The sequence below is a fragment of the Pezoporus occidentalis genome, unplaced genomic scaffold (genome assembly GCF_034315485.1).
Source record: "Pezoporus occidentalis ecotype Australia unplaced genomic scaffold, CSIRO_AGI_Poc_V1 ctg17, whole genome shotgun sequence".
Lineage (NCBI taxonomy): Eukaryota > Metazoa > Chordata > Aves > Psittaciformes > Psittacidae > Pezoporus > Pezoporus occidentalis.
Window position 1 is genome coordinate 306,551 of NW_026913531.1, and position 18,601 is coordinate 325,151.

The following is an 18,601-nucleotide window of genomic DNA, read 5'->3' on the forward strand; positions in this document are numbered from 1 at the left end:
CAACCTGGCCTTGAACACTGCCAGGGATGGGGCAGCCACAGCTTCTCTGGGCACCCTGTGCCAGCGCCTCAGCACTCTCACAGGGAAGAACTTCTGCCTTAGATCCAATCTAATCTTCCCCTGTTTAAGTTTGAACCCGTTACCCCTTGTCCTATCACTACAGTCCCTAATGAAGAGTCCCTTTGACATGGCTTTGGGCAAGAACCTCCCCCAAAGCAGTAAGGAGCATGAGCTTCCTGATTGCAGCCTGTTCCTTATCTAACAGGAAAGCCCAGGAGCACCTCAACCATAACACCTTTATTTATGAGCACCTTCTCCCAAGCCCTGTGGAGGAATTCAGGTTCCTCTCTGTTAGGAAGCATCACAACCAGATACAGAAATGCCCACCACCCTGCCTGGGATAGTCACAGCGGATGCTCAGCTGATGGAAGGTCTAGGGATCACCAATTGTCTGTGTGCCACCAGCCTCCTTCCACAGCAGCAGGATGCTCCCGAGCCCACAGAGCCCTCCTGCTGCCAACAGCCAAGTCATTCATGGTGCAGAATAGGAGTATCCTGTTCATGGTGCAGGACAGGAGCATCCTTCTTCCCAAGAGCTCCTGTCCCATCTCCCATGTGGCAGTTGCTCATGGTTTTGCTGTCTGCACAGTGGAGGTGATGGGACATTGGGCTGCCTCCAGCAGCGATGGGATACAGACAGGATTCCCACTGGGACAGAGCCCCTGCAGCCCCCATATCCCCAGTGCTTCCTGCTCCACACTCAGCACCAAGGGGCAAGGCCAGGGGCCTCCTGCCCAGCCATGACAGGGATGTGGACATGCTGATGAAGCTTCAGGCAGTGCGAAGGCATCGGGATGAGGTGAAGCCTTAGGGAACACCCACCAGGGACTCATCATAGAATGCCCTGAGCCCCTGGGGGTGCTGCAGGGAGAGGCTCTTGCCCACCACCTCCTGCCAGAAGTTGTGCCTCAGCCACCCATAGACCAGGCTGTGCAGGAAGCCCTGCAGGGAGGTGCTCAGGGCCTGCAAGAGAGGAGCCAGCGCTGCAAACCCATCACCTCCATGCTTTTGCTCCCATGGGATCAGCTTGTGGGAGTGCCCAGGCTGCAGGACACCGGAACACGGGTGGTGGCTTCTCACCACTCACACGTCTGATGGGGACACAGGTCCCAGCTCTGGAGGCCAGGAAATGGGTTTTACTTACTGTGGCAATGTAGAGGGCAAAGACCGAGGTAGGTTTGATGCTGGTGAAGGAGAGGAGGGTGAGGAGGAAGGCTGCGGTGGAAGACAAAAGGATGTTCCTTGGTCTGCTTCACCCGGAGCTTCCCTCTCCAAGTGGCAAATGCCTTTCCCCTGTCATAGCCCGTTTCCTATGGGCTCTATATAGGGCAAGCACACAATGGGATGTTAACAACATGTTCCTTCCTAACACACTGCCCAGGGACATGGGGAACTCACTGCCACAGGTTTCTGTAAGGCTGAAAGCATAAATGGGCCTCAAAGAGAAGAGAGATCCCTAAAATCAGGTCCAGCAGATTCCACCCTCCAGCTCAGGAAATGAGCTGGAAAACCTGTCACTGTCAGAACAGGGTGGGATAAAGAAACTGTTGGCTGGGCTCCGTGGTGGTTGGGGCTGGCTGAGCTCTCACTTTGTGTCTGCAGCCAGAGGGTCCTACAGACACCCGGAGGCTTTGCACTAAACCTCTTGTCTTGGCCCTGGGAGCTGTCTCAGCGCAGGAATGTGCAGGCACTGGAGCGGGAGCTGTGGCACATTCACACCCAGACTCACCTGGAGCCCAGCAAAGCAGAAAAACCAGCTGGAAGTAGTGGGAGACTCTGCTGATGCTGCGAGTGCTCCTGCCCGCAAAGCCGTCTCTCTCCAGAGTCAGCAGCGGCTCCATGGTGTCCCTCCGGCACCGGCGCTGCACCCTGTGGTACAGGAGCTGGATAGGGAGGAACAGGGTCAGCCGGGATGTGCTGGATGCTGTGGAAGGACCCCAGTGCACCTAAATGCACCCCACTGCATCCCACTGCACACTCGGCTCACCGTGCAGCAGCTGAGCACCACCAGCAGGTACAAGAAGAAGATGATTTTCCCCTCCAGGCCCACGTCCTTCCTGCTGACATACTGGGAGGCAATGGGGAACCAGTGGGGCCATGGGCCCAACAGCTCCTTCCACAGGAGCAGGGCTGAGCTGTGCCATCAGCACCAGGGCACTGCTGGAGGTGGGAGTTGCATCTCTACCCGAGCAGGGACATTCCTGCCATGTCCCTCCAGTAGCATCCCAATGGACCTGCTGCCTTCCCAGTGTCCTTCTGAGCCCACCCACCCTTGGCAGCGCTGGGCAGCCAGATGGGGAATGGGAATGGTGGGAGTAATGGGCATGCAGTAGTGCTCACCTCATAGCAGACATCCTGGGCACGGTGGATGAGGAACAGGCAGCTGAAAGGACAGAGGATGCTGGTGGTGGTCCCCTAATCCCCATCCCAAAGCCTTCACCATCCAGAGCTGTCCCCTGTGTGCCTTGCAGGGGCTGTAGCACACCCAAACCCACCGGGGTCACCCAGCAGTATACCTGGAGCAGTAGAGGCTGTAGGTCTCGTGGGAGCCATTGCCCCTCCGTGGCATGATGGGCTCGAGGTGTCTGGGTGCGATGTCAGTGAGAGATGTACCACGGGCAATGAGCTGCCCTAGGAGCGTCAGCGCCGGCACCAGCCTCGCAGGAGAAGCCAAGATGAGGTGAGCGCATCCATCCCGTCCCACCCCATCCCGAGCCAGGAGGGCCAGTGCTGTGCCACAGCCCTGCTGGGGGTGCAGAGGGCCCCAGGGCACATACCAGGCCAGGACATAGGGCAGCTCCTGTAACACAGGCTCAAGGCACCCGCTTCCCTCCTGCAGGGAGGAGACCACTGGGGGCTGTGGGTCCTGCAGCAGCTCCAGCTCCAGCCCCGCTCCGCCAGGGTGTGGGGTGCTGGGAAACCACTTCCCTTCCACATTCCACAGGGAAAGGGGCTGTCCTGGATCCCCTCAGCTCCCTGGGTTCACACAGGGCCGCAGTGGCCGTGCTTGGGAAGGGAAGGTGACACTGACCTGCAGAGCTGCCACGTGCCGGGCTCTCCAGCCACGCACCATGCGGTAGGACTCAAACGCGTAGACAACCACCATCAGGAATGAGATTGCATAGAACGTCTGGGACAGGAGAGGGAGCGGAAGAGGAGAGGATGAGGAGAGAGGAGAGGAAAGAGGAAGAAGAGAGTGGGCCCCTGTATTGCCCAGTACCCCAAAGGCACCTTCCCCTTCCCTCTCCATGCTCTGCACCCTGGCATCTTGCTGCCTTTGTGCCAGGAGCAGCAACACAGGAGCAGCTCCCCAGTACCCACAGCCCCAAGAGTAAATGGGCTTGTGCTGTCCTTGTGCCCACCCTGGGGATGGGGACCGGTGGCCTCTCTGGCTGATGGCTTAATCGGGAGGGGGAGCACTGACCACCTGGGGCCATGTGCCTGTGCTGGGCTCTAGTGGCATGAACCAGGTTCTGCCCCCATCTGCAGGCCTGAAACCACTGTGATGGCCACCCTGTGCACTAAGCAGCTGGGGAGGGGACAAGAGGGACGCAGCACTCCCCTCACTGGGGCTGGGCATAGACACATTTCCCCTTGGAAGTGACAGAGGGAACAGGGGCCATTGCTCATTAGCAGAAATCCCCAGCCTTGGACTTCCCTGGGGACAGTTCAGCCTGCAGACAACTCTGTTCCTGACGGTGTAAGTGGGAGTTTCCATCCTCATGCTATGAGCTCACCCCTTACCGTGGCCAGCATCCATCCATAGGGGCAGGCAGCATAGGCTGGGATGAAGAGAGGCGCTGGGAGCGCCTGGATGGTGGCTGTGCCCAGCACTGAGGCAGCTGCCAGGAGATCTGCCAGGGCGAGGAGACAAAGGGGACGAAGCTGAGGACAGGGGACAAGGGGCAGCGTTAGTTCTGGCTGGAGGCATCACCCCAGCTCTGAAGAGCTGCCACGACCACGTCTCTCCCCAGGCTGGCACTGGCTGTATGTGGAGAGCTGGGTGCTGGGCATCATCCTGCACCCCCTGCTCCCCTCCCTGTCCCACCGTGCATTAACCCAGCAGTGATGTCCCTGGGGCTCAGCTGAGGCCAAATCCCATCCCTGGGAGCCAGCAGGACTCACCTGGATGTGGCAGCATCGCCTCCGCCAGGAGGTGACAGCAAGGACGGATCCACTGCCCAGGAGGCTGGAAGAGATAGGGCTGATGGTGAAGTGTCACATCAGGGCAGAGATGATGGTGCCCGGTGTGGTGGCTTCCCGGTGGGAAAGGGGCAGGATGGAGACAGAGAGGAAAAGGGGAAAAGGAAAGGGAAGAGGAAAGAAATGGAAGAGGGGAAAGGGAAGAGGGGGAGGCAGCAGCACCCACCTCAGCAGCGAGGCCGGCAGGTAGATGCACATCAGCAGAAAGACCTGGAAGAGAGACTGAGATGAGCTCCAGCCCCAGGGTCCTGTGGCAGGGACACAGCAGGAGCACCAGGCACAGGACACGGAGCCCCAGCACCCTTGAGCATCCCTGGATGAAGCAGCATCAAGAAGCTGGTGCCTCTCTTCACCGCAGAGCGGGCAGAGCCGAGGCAGAGGTGACTTCCCCAGGGGCTGGAGCCCTTTGCTGGTGGTGAGTGCAGGGTCCATCAGCCGGTTCCTTGCCTGCCGCACACTGCTGCTGCAGGGACGGGCCCCTCGGTGATGGCTGCATGAGGGGTTTCCTGCTGCTTCCTCCTGAGCTGACCGCACTGCAGCACCCAGGTTTCCATCACCTGGGGCTTGGGAGAGCCTGGAAACTGCATCCTGCTCTGGGCTGCACTGGCGACAGCATGTGGCTGCCAGGGAGGAACCAGCGGGACTGGAAGAGCTAGAGCTCCCAGAGCCAATGAGTCAGGCACAGACAGTGGAGCAGCACCCGGGACGGACACATAGAATGGTTTGAGTTGGAAATGTGAGATACATCAGAGTGATTCGTGTCAGCAACTCAGGGGTCCTAGTGATCATTGCACTTTGTGTGGAGATGGAATCCCTTGTGATCATTGTGCTATGTGCAAAGGGTAGGATAAGTGTCCCTGTCAATACCACAGTGAGGAGGAAGAAGAAACAAGGGAATAATTCCCCTGGGTCAACCGCAATATTGTGCAAAGAAATGTTTTGTTCATTGTTTAAATTGCATGAATGTTCTTAGAAACGGGAGGGGGGTAACTTCGAGATATGTCCTGCTACAGAACGTCGTGAAATCTGTGCGCTGAAAAATAGACACATAAGGAGTGGAATTTATGGGGGCTAAGATGGCGGTCAGACTTGTGATAGACATAATATTTCTTCACCCGGACACAAGACCCCACCAACAGGTGGAGAAACCCGGGAAAAAAAAGACAACGGGATTGGCTGAAGAAGCCCGGGAAAAAAAGACAACGGGATTGGCTGAAGAAGCCCGGGAAAAAAAGACAACGGGATTGGCTGAAGAAGCCCGGGAAAAGAAGACAACGGGATTGGCTGAAGAAGCCCGGGAAAAAAAGACAACGGGATTGGCTGAAGAAGCCCGGGAAAAGAAGACAACGGGATTGGCTGAAGAAGCCCGGGAAAAGAAGACAACAGGATTGGCTGAAGAAGCCCCGGAAAAGAAAACAACAGGATTGGCTGAAACCCAAGAAGCCTGGGAAACCAAAAAGTATGAGAGACTATCCCCAGAAGCTCCCCGTGTGTGTTTCCGGCGGAGCGGAGACCCCCCGGAACACCCAGCGCTCCTTGCTTATTGTCTCTCGATATTAATTATAATAAAAATCAATTAAAACTGATTGGCTAGGTTTTTATAACAGAAGGGACCTTAAAGCTCCTCCAGCTCCAACCCCCTGCCACGGGCAGGGACATCTTCCAATAGAGCAGGTTGCTCCAAGCCCCTGTGTCCAACCTGGCCTTGAACACTGCCAGGGATGGGGCAGCCCCAGCTTCTCTGGGCACCCTGTGCCAGCGTCTCAGCATTCTCACAGGGAAGAACTTCTGCCTTAGATCCAATCTAATCTTCCCCTGTTTAAGTTTGAACCCGTCACCCCTTGTCCTGTCACTACAGTCCCTAATGAGTCCCTCCCCAGCATCCCTATAGGCCCCCTTCAGATACTGGAAGGCTGCTATGAGGTCTCCACGCAGCCTTCTCTTCTCCAGGCTGAACAGCCCCAACTTTCGCAGCCTGTCTTCATACGGGAGGTGCTCCAGTCCCCTGATCATCCTCGTGGCCTCCTCTGGACTTGTTCCAACCGGGAAAGCCCTGCCCAAGCGACTTGGATCCCTTTGCCTGCAGCCATGGGCACTTTCTGCAGCCCCCCTCGATGCTGGTCCCAATCCCCGGTGTGAGCAAACCCCCTTTGGCCAGGAATGGTGTCCGCAGCACCAGGCAGCGGCTTTCCCAGCTTCCTGCACAGGGTTCCCCGCAGGATTTACCTGGTGATCCGACAGAGCCGACGGCTGCTCCTCCTCGTTGGCCATGGGCAGGCAGCTGAGCACCAAGAGCCCCTCTGTGCCACCAGACGCAGCGTGGGGAGAGGCGGCAGTGCCCCCAGCGCGGCTCCGCTGTCCCCAGCGCAGCTCTGCCGCCGCTGCCGCCTGGGCTGGCTCCGCTCCCCGCCTGCAGGGCTCCGGCTCCGCCGTAGGAACCTGCCCAGCCGGAGCTGCCGCGGGAAGCCCCGAGCGCAGGGCGTGCTCAGCCCCTGCTGGGCTCAGGGAGCCGGCACCGAGCGTGGCTCTTCGGCACCCCCTGAGCCTCCAGCTGCGAACCAGCGTGTACAGGGACCGGCACCCCCGCTGCTGCTGTGGGGGAAACTGAGGCACGGGGAAAGGCCCCGCGGGGCACAGGAAGCCTGGGCAAGGTGAGCCCCAGGCACTGCTGGGACCACAGGCCATGCCAGTGCCATGATGCCAGGGTGCTATGCGAGGGATGCTCTGCAACACCAGGGTGGGCGGAAGGGATGGGGTGATGGGAGTGTAACGTGTGGGGTTTGTTCATCAAGAAGTTTGGGGGGAGGGAGGCTCTCTGTGGCTGTCGTTATGTGAAACAATACTCCTTTAGACTCTGTAACTGTTGTACTCTGTAGGTAATGGGGGGAGGTCAGTTGTATTGTTGCGCGGGATTGTGAGAGAGAAAAGGGGGCTGGGTGGCTCGAAGTGGTGTCTTGTTGCAACGCTTGAGGGGAGGGGGCTGCGACGGTGAGGAGGCTGGCAGTGGACGCTGCTCGAAGCCTCTGGGAGCTTCTCGAAACTTCCCGAAACTTCTCGGTAATGAGACCCCTGCAACAAAGGGAACCAATGGGGAAGAGCCATGTCAACATCCGAGTGAGGAGGGGCGACAGGATTGGCCGGGGCCTTGAACCGGAGAAGATAAAGGACCGCCTCCCAGGGACCGCGTGTGCGGGGCTTGGGCGGAGCGGAGGGCTCCCTGGCGCACCCAGCGCTGTTTTATCTGCTATCGCTTACTCAGTTTAGTAAGATTTATACTTGAAACCAAAATTGGCTACAATATTGATAACAGGAGGGTGCTGCAGGATGCAGCCCCAACACGGCCCCAGCGTCTGCTGGCAGCAGGAGGCCCAAACTTGCACAAACAGCTCATCAAACCCCTTCGAAGGGAGAGGGAAAGTCAGCAGAAAAGGTGTGCTGGGCTGCACCCCAGAGCATGAGTAGCAGCACAGGGAGGGGATTCTCCCCCTCTGCTGTGCTCCAAGGAGACCCTAAAGCAGTTTCAGTGCCTAAGGGGGGGGGACGGGGGGTGATGACAAGAAACCTTGGAGAGGGGCTTTGGACAAGGGCCTGTGGGGACAGGACAAGGGGAATGGCTTTAACCTGCCAGAGGGGAGACTGAGATGAGCTCTTAGGCAGAAGCTCTTCCCTGTGAGGGGACTGTGGCTCTGGGAAGCTGTGGCTGCCCTATCCCTGGCAGTGTTCAAGGCCAGGTTGGACACAGGGGCTTGGAGCAACCTGCTCTAGGGGAGCAGGCTCCAGGGACCAGACAGGACAAAGACTGCTGGAACAGCCCTGAGAGGGGAGAGGACTCGTTCTGCCCAGCAGCTCCAACCTCCCAGGCAGCACCAGGAGCTGCTAAACCACTCTGGTCGTCCATTCAGCTCCAGGACTCCGGAGAGGCCTGGGGATTGTTAATGCAAGACTCAGTGCTGGTGTTCCCAAAGGCATTCCCAGTACTCTGGGCCTGGGAATTGTGCTTTAGGAGCCAACCCTTTAATTATAAACCAAAGCAGGTGCATGGGAACACAACTCCAGCAAGGTTTTGCCTACACAGATGGGAAAGCTCTGGAAGCACAGCTGGAATAGGTGCTTCCCAGGCAAGCACCCAACATCTTGCTGAACCCAGACAGAAGCAAAATATCCTCCCTAGGATGAAAAGACCATTTAAATCCCAGCACAAACACTTCCTGACGGGCACTGCTCCAGGCAGTGCAGCCAACACAGCTCCTCTGGCCTGCCTGAGATGCGCCTGCCCATTGTGGATAGCTTCGTGCCAACAGGCAGCACCGGACACGCAAGAGCTGCTGGGCTGGTTCTGCTGCTCCTGACCTTGCTTACCCTCATGCGCAAAGCACTGGCACCCTGCCCTGCACCTCAGAGTGGCTCACTGCAGCACAACCACTGTGCTCAGAGAAACCTGCCCTGCTGCCTGCACAGAACCTCTCCCACCTGCAGAGCCCATCTGAGCTCCAGTGCTGTCCCCTGAACACATGGACCTGTCCTGGTATGTCATGTCTCGGAGCCAGGTCCCATTCCAGGGGAGCAAGTCCTGGCAGTGCTGAGGGATGCTGTACCTCTGAGGTACCCCTGTCCCCAGGGTCTGAGCAACTGGTGGCTCCCCTCTAGCAGCCGCAGCACCCAGGGGAGCTGTTGTGGAGACCCCCAGGGATCCAGCCTGTCCCTCCAGCCCCCAGCATGCTCATAGTTGCACACTGCAGCTCCCCCCGACCCTCTCACACAAGCCATGAACATTCACAGCTGCAGCACAGCTCCAAAACACAGGAATACAAAAGCCAGAGGTGTTTCCAGAGGTTTCTGCTTCCTTCCTGCCACACTCACCCATTTGTAAGGAAGCGAGGCAAGAACTTCAGGGTCCACGCAGCAACAGGGCACACCTTCCTCCTCGTGGGGTTTACTGCAAGCTCAGGGCACACACTGTTATCTTCTGCCCCTCGCTGCTTCTATCCCAGCAGGAGCAATGCCTTGCTTCTAAAACCAACATCGCAGAGCATCACAACTTCACTGAAACTCCCAGATGCTCAGGAAATGACCACTGAATGCTCAGTGGGTTTAGTTCAGCCTTGCCTCTGCCTCCTGTAATCCCCTGGGTCCCATGGGGAGCCAGGCCAGAAGGTTCAGATACCTGCTCCGCAGTAACTGTTAAGAGCACTTTCTGGTTGGACACTAGTGGGGAAGTCACCATTTGCACCACTGCAGTTACAAAGGTTCAAACTTACATATTTCAGGTACTTTCCCTTTCCTGAGCACAGTGATGACTGCAAAGGATCCAGAAATGGTCTCCAGTGCTGTGAAGAGCTGCTACAGATTCACTGGTATAAATCTGGCTCTAGGTTAAAAATAAAACCTTATGAGAAACTGCTCCAGTGTCTGCATTTGGATGATGCTGGTATCAAGACTCATCTTCCTGTGGGCTTCCAGCTCTTTGTCTTATGTTATTTTAGCACTAAGTGCTTCCCCCTCCCTTAAATCCTTTGAGTCACAAGCCTGTCTGGGGTTGAAGCTCTAATGGAGCTCCTCACCCTCCGCCTGCAGGGTGATTCTTTTTAGACTGTGGTTGAAAAAGCATCAGTAGCTTCAATTTTATTTATTATTTCATCAAGTTCCAACTCAGAGCAAATCCTCACACCAGAGAGCGCTGTGATGCCACGACTCAAATACAAACCAGTGCTACAAGCACTGCCTGAAGCACAGTTCTTTGCTGAGAGCTCCCTGCTCCATCGCATGGTGGGAAGGAGGTTACACCCTGAGTGAAGTGGTCTCAGTTAACCATCAAGGACATGTCCCCGTGCAAAAGCAGTCTGGAACAAAAGCTGCAGCCTCATCTCTTGCCAGCCAGCCACCAGCTGCTGGAAGCTGACTGCTTTGTGATGGTCTGTTTTTCCTCCGGGCTGAAATGCAGGATGCTGAGGATGGCTGTGAGAGTCTGCTGCCGCCCCAGCGCGTCCGGCAGCGTCAGGAACCGGTACACAATGTTCTTGAGGTACTCCAGGTTGGCTCCTTCTCTGCTCTTATCCCTCAAGTTCTTCTCCATCTCACTTTGAAGTGCAGACACCTCTTCGCGGTGCTTTTCCTCCTCAACCAAGATCCTCTTCTGGAGGTGGTGAACTTGCATTTCCAGCTTGTGCTTCTGCTTCCTCAGGGCAACAATGTCCACTTCTTTGCGAGCCAGCTGCTCTGCGTACAAGATGAAGGTGGGCTCACTGGTGCTGGAGAGGTGAAGAGCCTGGGGGAGAATCTCTGAGGAATCACTGCCTGGGGAGTCATTGCAAGCACCATCTGACACGAGGTAGGTTTTGGACCCTTGACGCCCATAAGGCAGTGGGACAGCTCTCAGCTGCTCCAGCTCCTGGTCCTTTTCTGCCAGCACTGCCAGGGCTCGGTCCCGCTGTTTGTGCATCTCCTCCTCCAGCTTCAGTGCCCGCTCCCTGTAGTCCAGCTGGCACCTCTCTAACTCCTGCCTATGGATCTGCTGCAGCTGGGACAACTCTTGCTTCTTGGCTTCCATGTCCTGCTGGTGCTGCTTCTCCATTTCATCAGAGGCCAGCTGAAGCACAATGTATTTCTCTTTCAGGTCAGCCAGCTGCTCCTGAGCCTCCTCCAGGTCCTTAGACAAGTTGATGTCTTTGGTTGACTTGTTCTTGAGAACCACCTGTGCCCTCATCTTGTACCTCTCAAACTCTTCCTTGAGCTGCTTCAGCTCCTGCTGGTAGTACACAGCAGTGGCCTTCTCGCCATCCCCAGCCTCAGTGCCCTTTGGAGGCTCCAGCTCACACAGCTTCTCGATGTCCAGAGGGGTTTCACTCTTCTTAGCTGCTGCCTGCAAGAGCTTTTTCAGCTTTTCCATTTTATCCTTCAGAACATTAACATCCAGGTTGGCTTCTTCCACGTGAGCATCCCCAGGGGCTCGGCTGGAGGCAGCGATGGCCAGGGTTTTGTTCTCCAGGTCCAGCTGTACAATGCGGTCCTTCAGTTTCTGGATGATCAGCTGGTCCTTCTGCTTGGCTTTCTCATAGCTGCCAAGGAGTTCCGACACCTCAGAGACTTGGCCTTCCAGGTCAGCCACTCGCCTCTCCTCCATCTGGGCGTGCTGGCGGAGCTGCTCCTCTGCCTGTGCAGCCTGAGAGCAGAGGCATACACACAGCGCAGTTAGTTTTGCTCAATGCTCAAAGGTCTCTGCTTTACACCGGGGTTAATTCTGCTCTGCTGACCTCCAAACCAGCATGGGGCTGTGCTTTCCCCTAGAATTCCATACAAGCCACCAGCTGGACATTTATTTGGGGATATAATGAAGTCAAAGCACCTTTGCTTTTGTTCCCTGCTCTGCAGAGCTCCTGTCTTACATTACCCACGTTGCTGTAGGTGTGTGTGGGGGGGTGGGAAGCAGCAAGCTCACCTCACAGTGGCTAAAGGGATTGTTTTAAATGTGCGTATGCTCTGAAGCTCTCACACATCTCACTGCAATTCAGTTACATCCTGTGCTTTGTTGCACCGGTATTCATGTCATTCAGGTGTTTCTGAGCTACAGCAAACACACACAGTTCACACTTTGCTCAGATATTGAGTGCTCCGATAATGGCAGCATTTGGCAAACACCATCGCGAGCCAAACCACAGCCAGAGGTCAGGTCCCCTTCACCCAAACTGCATGAAACCAGCCTGATGCTTCAGATTAGGAAGAAGAAAACTTGGCCCAGAGTGCAAGGAGACGAGGAAGATCCTGTTCCAGAGTGTTTCCAGATGCAAATTCAGTTACTGGCCCCAAAGCTCCAGCGCCAACCCCTGAGCCCATCACCCCACAACCCACTGAGTTACACAGGTTCCTCTTTTCCACCACATCCCTCTTTCCATTCTAGCCCTTAGGCTCTAGACTGTGTGGATGGATGCAGGGGGAGTGTTCTCCTGCATTTACCTTCCTTCTTTCACTACAACCCCCTAAGTTTCTCTAAAGGGGGTCAGTTTTTATGAGCCCCCCTGATTGTACCTTGCACTGCACTGAGATGAGACCACACTCACTGCCACACTGGGGCAGAGGGAAGGTCTCTCCTACCAAGCCACTCTCACACCGGATTGTAACTGGTACAGAACCACACGACACCCTGGAGGACAGACACCATGTAATCGCCTCAAAGGGTGCTCCCAAGCCCAGTGCTCACCACCCCCTGGTTAATGCCTTATGTGCTGTAACACAAACAGTTTTGATTTTCCTCCAGGATTATCACCTAATTCAAACCTCTTGGGCTCTGAGGGACTGGGAGGGGGCATCTCAACTCCTCAAGCCCCAAAGCGGCCCCAATCACACTGAGAGTGAGCAGCTCCAGGACCCATACAAGGAACTACCTTTTTCATCTCCCGCAGCAGCTGCACTTGGAAGTGGTTCTTGAGGCTAGCCATCTCCTCCTGCAGACCCTGTATCCGCGGGTCTGGCTTCTTGTTCTCCTCCTGAGCATCCTGCAGCTCCCTCTTCAGGTCCTCCACCTCCTGGCTCAGCTGCTTGATCTGCAGCTCGTAGCCCTCTGCTCGCTCAGCCACGCAGGCTCTCCGAGCCAGCATCTCCCTGGTCTCCTCCAGCTTCAGCTCAGCATCCTGGCGTGAAGCCCTCTCACTCTGCAGCAGCTTCTGCAGCTCCCGCAGCATAATAGCGTGGTCACTCTGCTCCTGGGCCCTGTCGTGCTGCTGGGTGATCAGACGGGCTTTGGTCTCAGCCAGCTGCTCCTGGACACACTTCAGCTCTGCCTCCAGCTTCTCAGTCTCATCCTCTGCTTTCTTAGCAGCATCATCCAGGTCCTGCTTCATCTTCCTCTTTTCCGCTTGGTAGGAGGCTTCCATGCGGGACTTCTCCTGTGTGACTGTTGCCAGAGCACTGGTCAGGGTGGCCAGTTGGGTCTTCAGTAGCAGAACTCTTTTGTCAGCCTCACTGGCAGCAGATGGTACATCCCCACTGCTCGTGCTCATGCCGCTCTCTGAACCACTCGTCTCCTCTGATTTAACAGAGGAAGAAGCAGCAGCCACGAGCTTATCATCCTCAGGCCCTGCTTCACCCTTAGTACTGGCCAGGCTGGCAGCAGTGTCTGCACTGGCAGCTGTCCCCACGCTATCTTCACTGTGAACAGAGCTCTTGTCATCAGCACAATCGGCAAAGGAAGAGCTGGAGCTGACCACAGACATAGGCTGAGCACCACTCAACCCAGCATCTGCCTTGTGAGATACAGACAACACTTTCAAGCTGGCTTCCAAGGCCTCCTTCTCCTTGAGCAGACTCTTGTAGGCTCTGACAACATCCTTCAGCCGAACCTGGTACTGAAGCAGCTGCTTCTTCTGTGATTCAATAGTCTCTAGAAGATCTTTCTTACTTGGGCCACCTCCAAAGTTCATGCCAAACCGCTCCATGATTCATCCAAGCTGGAAGGAGTAGAACAACACAAAGCCTGAACAAGCAGCAAAGACACATCTTTCTTCCCTGTGAGGGTGCTGAGGCACTGGCACAGGGTGCCCAGAGAAGCTGTGGCTGCTCCATCCCTGGCAGTGTTCAAGGCCAGGTTGGACACAGGGCCTTTGAGCAACCTGCTCTAGTGGAAGGTGCCCCTGCCTGTGGCAGGGGATTGGAGCTGGAGAAGCTTTAAGGTCCCTTCTACCCAAACTGGTCTGGGATTCTATGATCAGCAGGAGCATGTGGTGAAGCAGGACCAGCACCCTGAACACCCAAGAACCCCCCACAGGGGGGTAACAAAACTGGAATACCTCCGTCACCATGCACCAAACCCTGCCAAGCACCCACGTTCGGAGGGGAAATGTGCTGCTGCTACACCTCAGGTGCTTCAAGCTCCCCAGGAAGACCCAACACTTTAATACCCCCCTCATACAGCAGCATCTGCCAGGGCAGCCACCCCCCCTCAGGTCGGTCAGGGGGAGTTACCTCTATAAACAGCTCTTACTGTATTCTGCAAGAGTAACAGTTCCTTGCCCTGTCCCTGGGCAGCACCACTGCTTGTCTGGAAGTAATTCAACCACTATCAGTGCTCAGGGGGTACATCCAGTCCCCACAACAAAAGGCCATGGGGGACAGGGGGTGTCCACTGCAGAGAACCTGCCATGGAGGGGTGGCGGGGGGGGGGTGTCAGCACTGGAGAAGTCACAGAAGCCCAGATTGGTTTGGGTTGGAAGGGATCTTAAAGCTCCTCCAGCTCCAACCCTTGCCACGGGCAGGGACACCTCCTTCCACTAGAGCAGGTTGCTCCAAGCCCCTGTGTCCAACCTGGCCTTGAACACTGCCAGGGATGGGGCAGCCACAGCTTCTGTGGGCACCCTGTGCCGGAGCCTCACGGGAGGGGGTTAGGGGCTGGTGGGACAGGGCGTCGGGGGAAGGGGGGGGTCAAGCTGCGGGGCAGGACTGCGGTAGCCACCGAGGTGAAGGGGCTGCGGTGCAACAGGAGAGGGGCCGCAGGGCTGGAGCAGAGAGGCCGCGGAGGGCACGAAACACGGTAGGGCCGTAGCGGAGAGGGCGGGGAGCGGGGACTAGGAGGCCCATGGCGGTTGGAGGGCCCGTGGGGAAGGCCCATGGGCAGTGCGGAGGCCCGTGGGGGAGGCCGGGGTGACGGGGCTGTCTCCACGGCAACCCGCCGGTCCCCTCGGTGCTTACCTTCAGCCCGCAGCCTCCGCGCATGCACTGAACGCCGCCACACGGCTTCCGCCGAACGCCGCTGCACGCACCCCGCATGCGCCTCCGCGCAGCACCGGCAGAGCAGCCAGCCGCGTTTGGAGGGTGGCCAAAAGACCGGGGCTTGACAGCGGGGCGGGGCGATGAGGGAACAATGAGGGAGGGGGGCGTGGCCTGTCCGTGAGGGGCGTGGCCTGGCAGCGCAGGGAGCCGCGGTGGTGCCGCTGCGGGGGGCGGGGCCTGATGCGCGGGGGGCGGGGCCTCCGCAGAGCGGAGGCAGCTGGAGGCAGCGCGGCCGCCCCGTCCCGTCCCGTTCGGTCCCGTTCACCCCCCCCGTCCCCCCGTCCCTCCCGCCGCCGCCATGGGCCTCACGGTCTCCGCTATCTTCTCCCGCATCTTCGGCAAGAAGCAGATGCGGATCCTGATGGGTGAGCGCGGGGGCAGCGGAGCAAGGCCGGGAGGGGGAGGGGGATGGGGATGGGGATGGTGATGGCGATGGGGCACATACCGGTACCGGCGCCGCTGACACCGCCTCCTCCTTGCAGTGGGGCTGGACGCCGCCGGCAAGACCACGATCCTCTATAAACTGAAGCTGGGTGAGATCGTCACCACCATCCCCACCATCGGTGAGTAGCCCGGCACTGCGCAGGGCCCCCGTCGAGCATCGGGTACCGGGCAGAGCTCCCCATCGAGCACTGGGTACCGGAGAGGTTTCCCACTGAGCACTGGCTTCCAGAGAGGGCCCCCATCGAGCACTGGGTACCAGGCAGCTGCATCTCCCTTAGAGGTGGATTGGGAATGGGCTGAGCTGCTGGGTCAGCGAGGGTGGTCACCTGTGGTGAAACGCATTGGCCAGTGCCCCTGCACAAGGAATCATGGAATGGTTTGAGTAAGAAGAGACTTTAAAGCTCCTCCAGTTCCAAGCCCCTGCCACGGGCAGGGACACCTTCCACTAGAGCAGGTTGCTCCAAGCCCCTGTGTCCAACCTGGCCTTGAACACTGCCAGGGATGGGGCAGCCACAGCTTCTCTGGACACCCTGTGCCAGCGCCTCAGCACCCTCACAGGGAAGCACTTCTGTCATATTGCATCTTCATAAGTAACCTAGGTGATGGGGGGATAGCACCCATGGCAAGATGTGGGTGATCGTGGGCTAAGAGGACTGGTGGCACACCAGAAGTTCATGCTGCCGTCAATGGGACATGGGCAGAGTGGAGAAATGGGCAGAGAAACCTCATGGAGTGTATCCAAGTCCTGCTCTTGGAGATGAACACCCCCAGGCCCTGCTACTGGCTGTGGAGCAGCTCTGGAGAGAAGGTCCTGGCAGTCGTGGTGGGAAGGAACCTGAGAAAGCACCAGGTGTGGGTGCCTATGGCTTTGGGCAACCAGAGTCTGGGCTGCGCCGAGTGGAGCACTGAGAGCGGGTCGAGAGAGGAGCTCCTGCCCCTCTGCTCAGCTCTGCTGAGACACTCCGAGGTGCTGGGTCTGGTGCTGGGCACCAGTGCAGGAGGGATGGGGACATGCTGGAGTGAGTCCAGTGCAGGGCCATGGTGATGGTGAAGGGGCTGGAGCATCCCTTGTGAGAGGAGAGGCAGGGAGAGGTGGGATGCTGAGCCTGGAGAGGTGGCTGGGGGGACCACATCCATGTGTGTAAATGTGTAAATCCCTCGTGGAGGGAGTAAAGAGGATGCATCCAGGCCCCTCTCAGAGGAAGGTGAGCACCTTCTCTCCGTGTCCCCCCTCAGGGTTCAACGTGGAGACAGTGGAATACAAGAACATTTGCTTCACCGTTTGGGACGTTGGTGGCCAGGACAAAATCCGGCCCCTCTGGAGGCACTACTTCCAGAATACACAGGTACGTGGATGGCGTGGACAGGAATAAGCTCCCTCAGTTGCAGCAGGGCTGGTCCAGGATCCCTGAGACCTTATCCTGCCTGGATGAGGGGTGAGCAGGGAATTCATCCCAGTCCCCGGTGTGGTGACCCCACTGGCAGCACTGGGGTGGCACATGGGTGTGTGGCCCATTGCCCCATCAGAGGGGAGTGAGGCAGAGGGGTCCGATGAGGGGCCAGCATCTTCCCCAGGTGGGGGGGGGGGGGGGGTGTTTGAGGGGGCAGCAGGGCTGCCCTTTCCCTCGGTCAAGAGGTGCTTTCTGCCCACCTGGGATGTCCCCATCTCCTTCATACAAGCTGCCAGCTCCAGTCTAGCTTCTCCCACAGGGTCTCATCTTCGTGGTGGACAGCAATGACCGTGAGCGAGTGCAGGAGTCTGCTGAGGAGCTGCAGAAGATGGTGAGTGATGGGGGGAGATCCGCTCTGGCAGGGGATGGGTGTCCCTCACCCTCCCCCTGCTCACCCAGCCCTGCAGCAACATCCAGGTTGGTGTGAGATGAGACCTGGCTCAACACAGAGCTCGGGGTGTCCCATGTGGAGACAGGGAGACATTTAATCCTTGGTGTGGCTCCCTCAGGGGGCAGAGCATCCTTGGGATGGGAAGCTGGGACACAGCAGAGTGACAGAGCCTGTGAGCAGGGAGGAGAAATCATGTCCACTCTCCTGTGCTATCCCCATGGTGGTCATTGTGCCCCCCACCCCTTGCAGCCCCACACCCCAACACCACCATCCCCTCTGTAAATGCCGTGGGTGCTCCTGGAAAAGCATCTCGATGCCACCAAGACCTCCAGGCAACGATGGGAGCAGGAAGGGAGCCAAGACACCAGAGCTGGAGACCCCCCTGGCTCTTTGGCCCTGTCCAGGCTGGGTCTCACTTGCCAGGGTGCTGAGGCTCACCAAAGGCTCACTAAGAGCTCAGCGTCCCTGCTCCCTCCGCAGCTGCAGGAGGACGAGCTGCGGGATGCCGTTTTGCTGGTGTTTGCCAACAAGCAGGACATGCCCAACGCCATGGCCGTGAGCGAGCTGACTGACAAGCTGGGGTTGCAAGCGCTGCGCAGCAGGACCGTGAGTGCCGGGGGTGCCATCCCCATCCCTATGGGATGGACCCGTGGGGCTGCTTCTGGGTGACCTGCAGAGCCCAGAGCTCTCCATTCCCTCTTTTGCAGTGGTACGTGCAGGCCACGTGTGCCACGCAGGGCACGGGGCTTTACGATGGGCTGGACTGGCTCTCGCACGAGCTCTCCAAGCGCTAGCAGGGCCGGTGGCACAGGGACCAGAGGAGCTGGGGACATCTCTTCCAACTGCTCTTTCCCTTGGTTTCTCTTGGGGTTTATTATTTGGGGGGGGTTGTTTTTCTGTTCTCCCCAGAATGGCCTCGTGTCTCTGTGTTTATGGGGTAGGACTTGAAGCTCAAGGACTCTTGGGGCAGCCAAGATTGCGGTGATGCCCTGCCCTGGCCCCAGCAGCACTGCATGCTGGCCGCCCTCCCCACCTGCATGTGCTGTCTGTGAGAGCTTGCCCGCACCTACTGCGGTGACGTGTCCCCAAGTGTCCCTGAGCCTCGCCCAGAGCTGGGGCTGGGGCCTGAGACGGGCTGGAGGCAGCAGGAAGGATCCTTCCTTTGGTAACTCCAGTTCTCTTTCTCCTGGGGAGGGCTGTGGCTGCTGTTGTACATCGATCATTAAACACCACCACTTTGTACCCTGTGCCCGGCCTGTTTCTGACTGCCTCCAGGGAAAAGAATCATGGAATG

General features: G+C 57.8%; 3 protein-coding genes across 3 annotated transcripts; 1 reads left to right on the forward strand and 2 right to left on the reverse strand.

Moving 5' to 3' along the window:
• Positions 1 to 609: 609 nt before the first annotated feature.
• Positions 610 to 6,948, reverse strand: LOC134161211 (uncharacterized). Its single transcript, XM_062613862.1, has 12 exons — positions 6,490 to 6,948; positions 4,430 to 4,473; positions 4,186 to 4,249; positions 3,805 to 3,945; positions 3,092 to 3,190; positions 2,838 to 2,893; positions 2,577 to 2,717; positions 2,401 to 2,443; positions 2,048 to 2,128; positions 1,790 to 1,943; positions 1,205 to 1,275; positions 610 to 1,023 (listed from the first exon to the last, which is right to left on the reverse strand). Exons 1-12 carry the CDS (start codon positions 6,946 to 6,948, stop codon positions 868 to 870), a joined length of 1,509 nt encoding a protein of 502 aa, XP_062469846.1. The 3' UTR covers positions 610 to 867.
• A 2,922-nt stretch (positions 6,949 to 9,870) lies between these two features.
• Positions 9,871 to 13,762, reverse strand: GCC1 (GRIP and coiled-coil domain containing 1). The gene is made up of 2 exons (XM_062613636.1): positions 12,642 to 13,762; positions 9,871 to 11,422 (listed from the first exon to the last, which is right to left on the reverse strand). The coding sequence occupies exons 1-2, from the start codon at positions 13,689 to 13,691 to the stop codon at positions 10,124 to 10,126; spliced, it is 2,349 nt and encodes a 782-aa protein (XP_062469620.1). The 5' UTR covers positions 13,692 to 13,762; the 3' UTR covers positions 9,871 to 10,123.
• A 1,468-nt stretch (positions 13,763 to 15,230) lies between these two features.
• ARF5 (ADP ribosylation factor 5) lies at positions 15,231 to 18,554 on the forward strand. The gene is made up of 6 exons (XM_062613637.1): positions 15,231 to 15,386; positions 15,504 to 15,584; positions 16,702 to 16,811; positions 17,176 to 17,247; positions 17,788 to 17,913; positions 18,015 to 18,554. The coding sequence occupies exons 1-6, from the start codon at positions 15,320 to 15,322 to the stop codon at positions 18,099 to 18,101; spliced, it is 543 nt and encodes a 180-aa protein (XP_062469621.1). The 5' UTR covers positions 15,231 to 15,319; the 3' UTR covers positions 18,102 to 18,554.
• Positions 18,555 to 18,601: the final 47 nt, after the last annotated feature.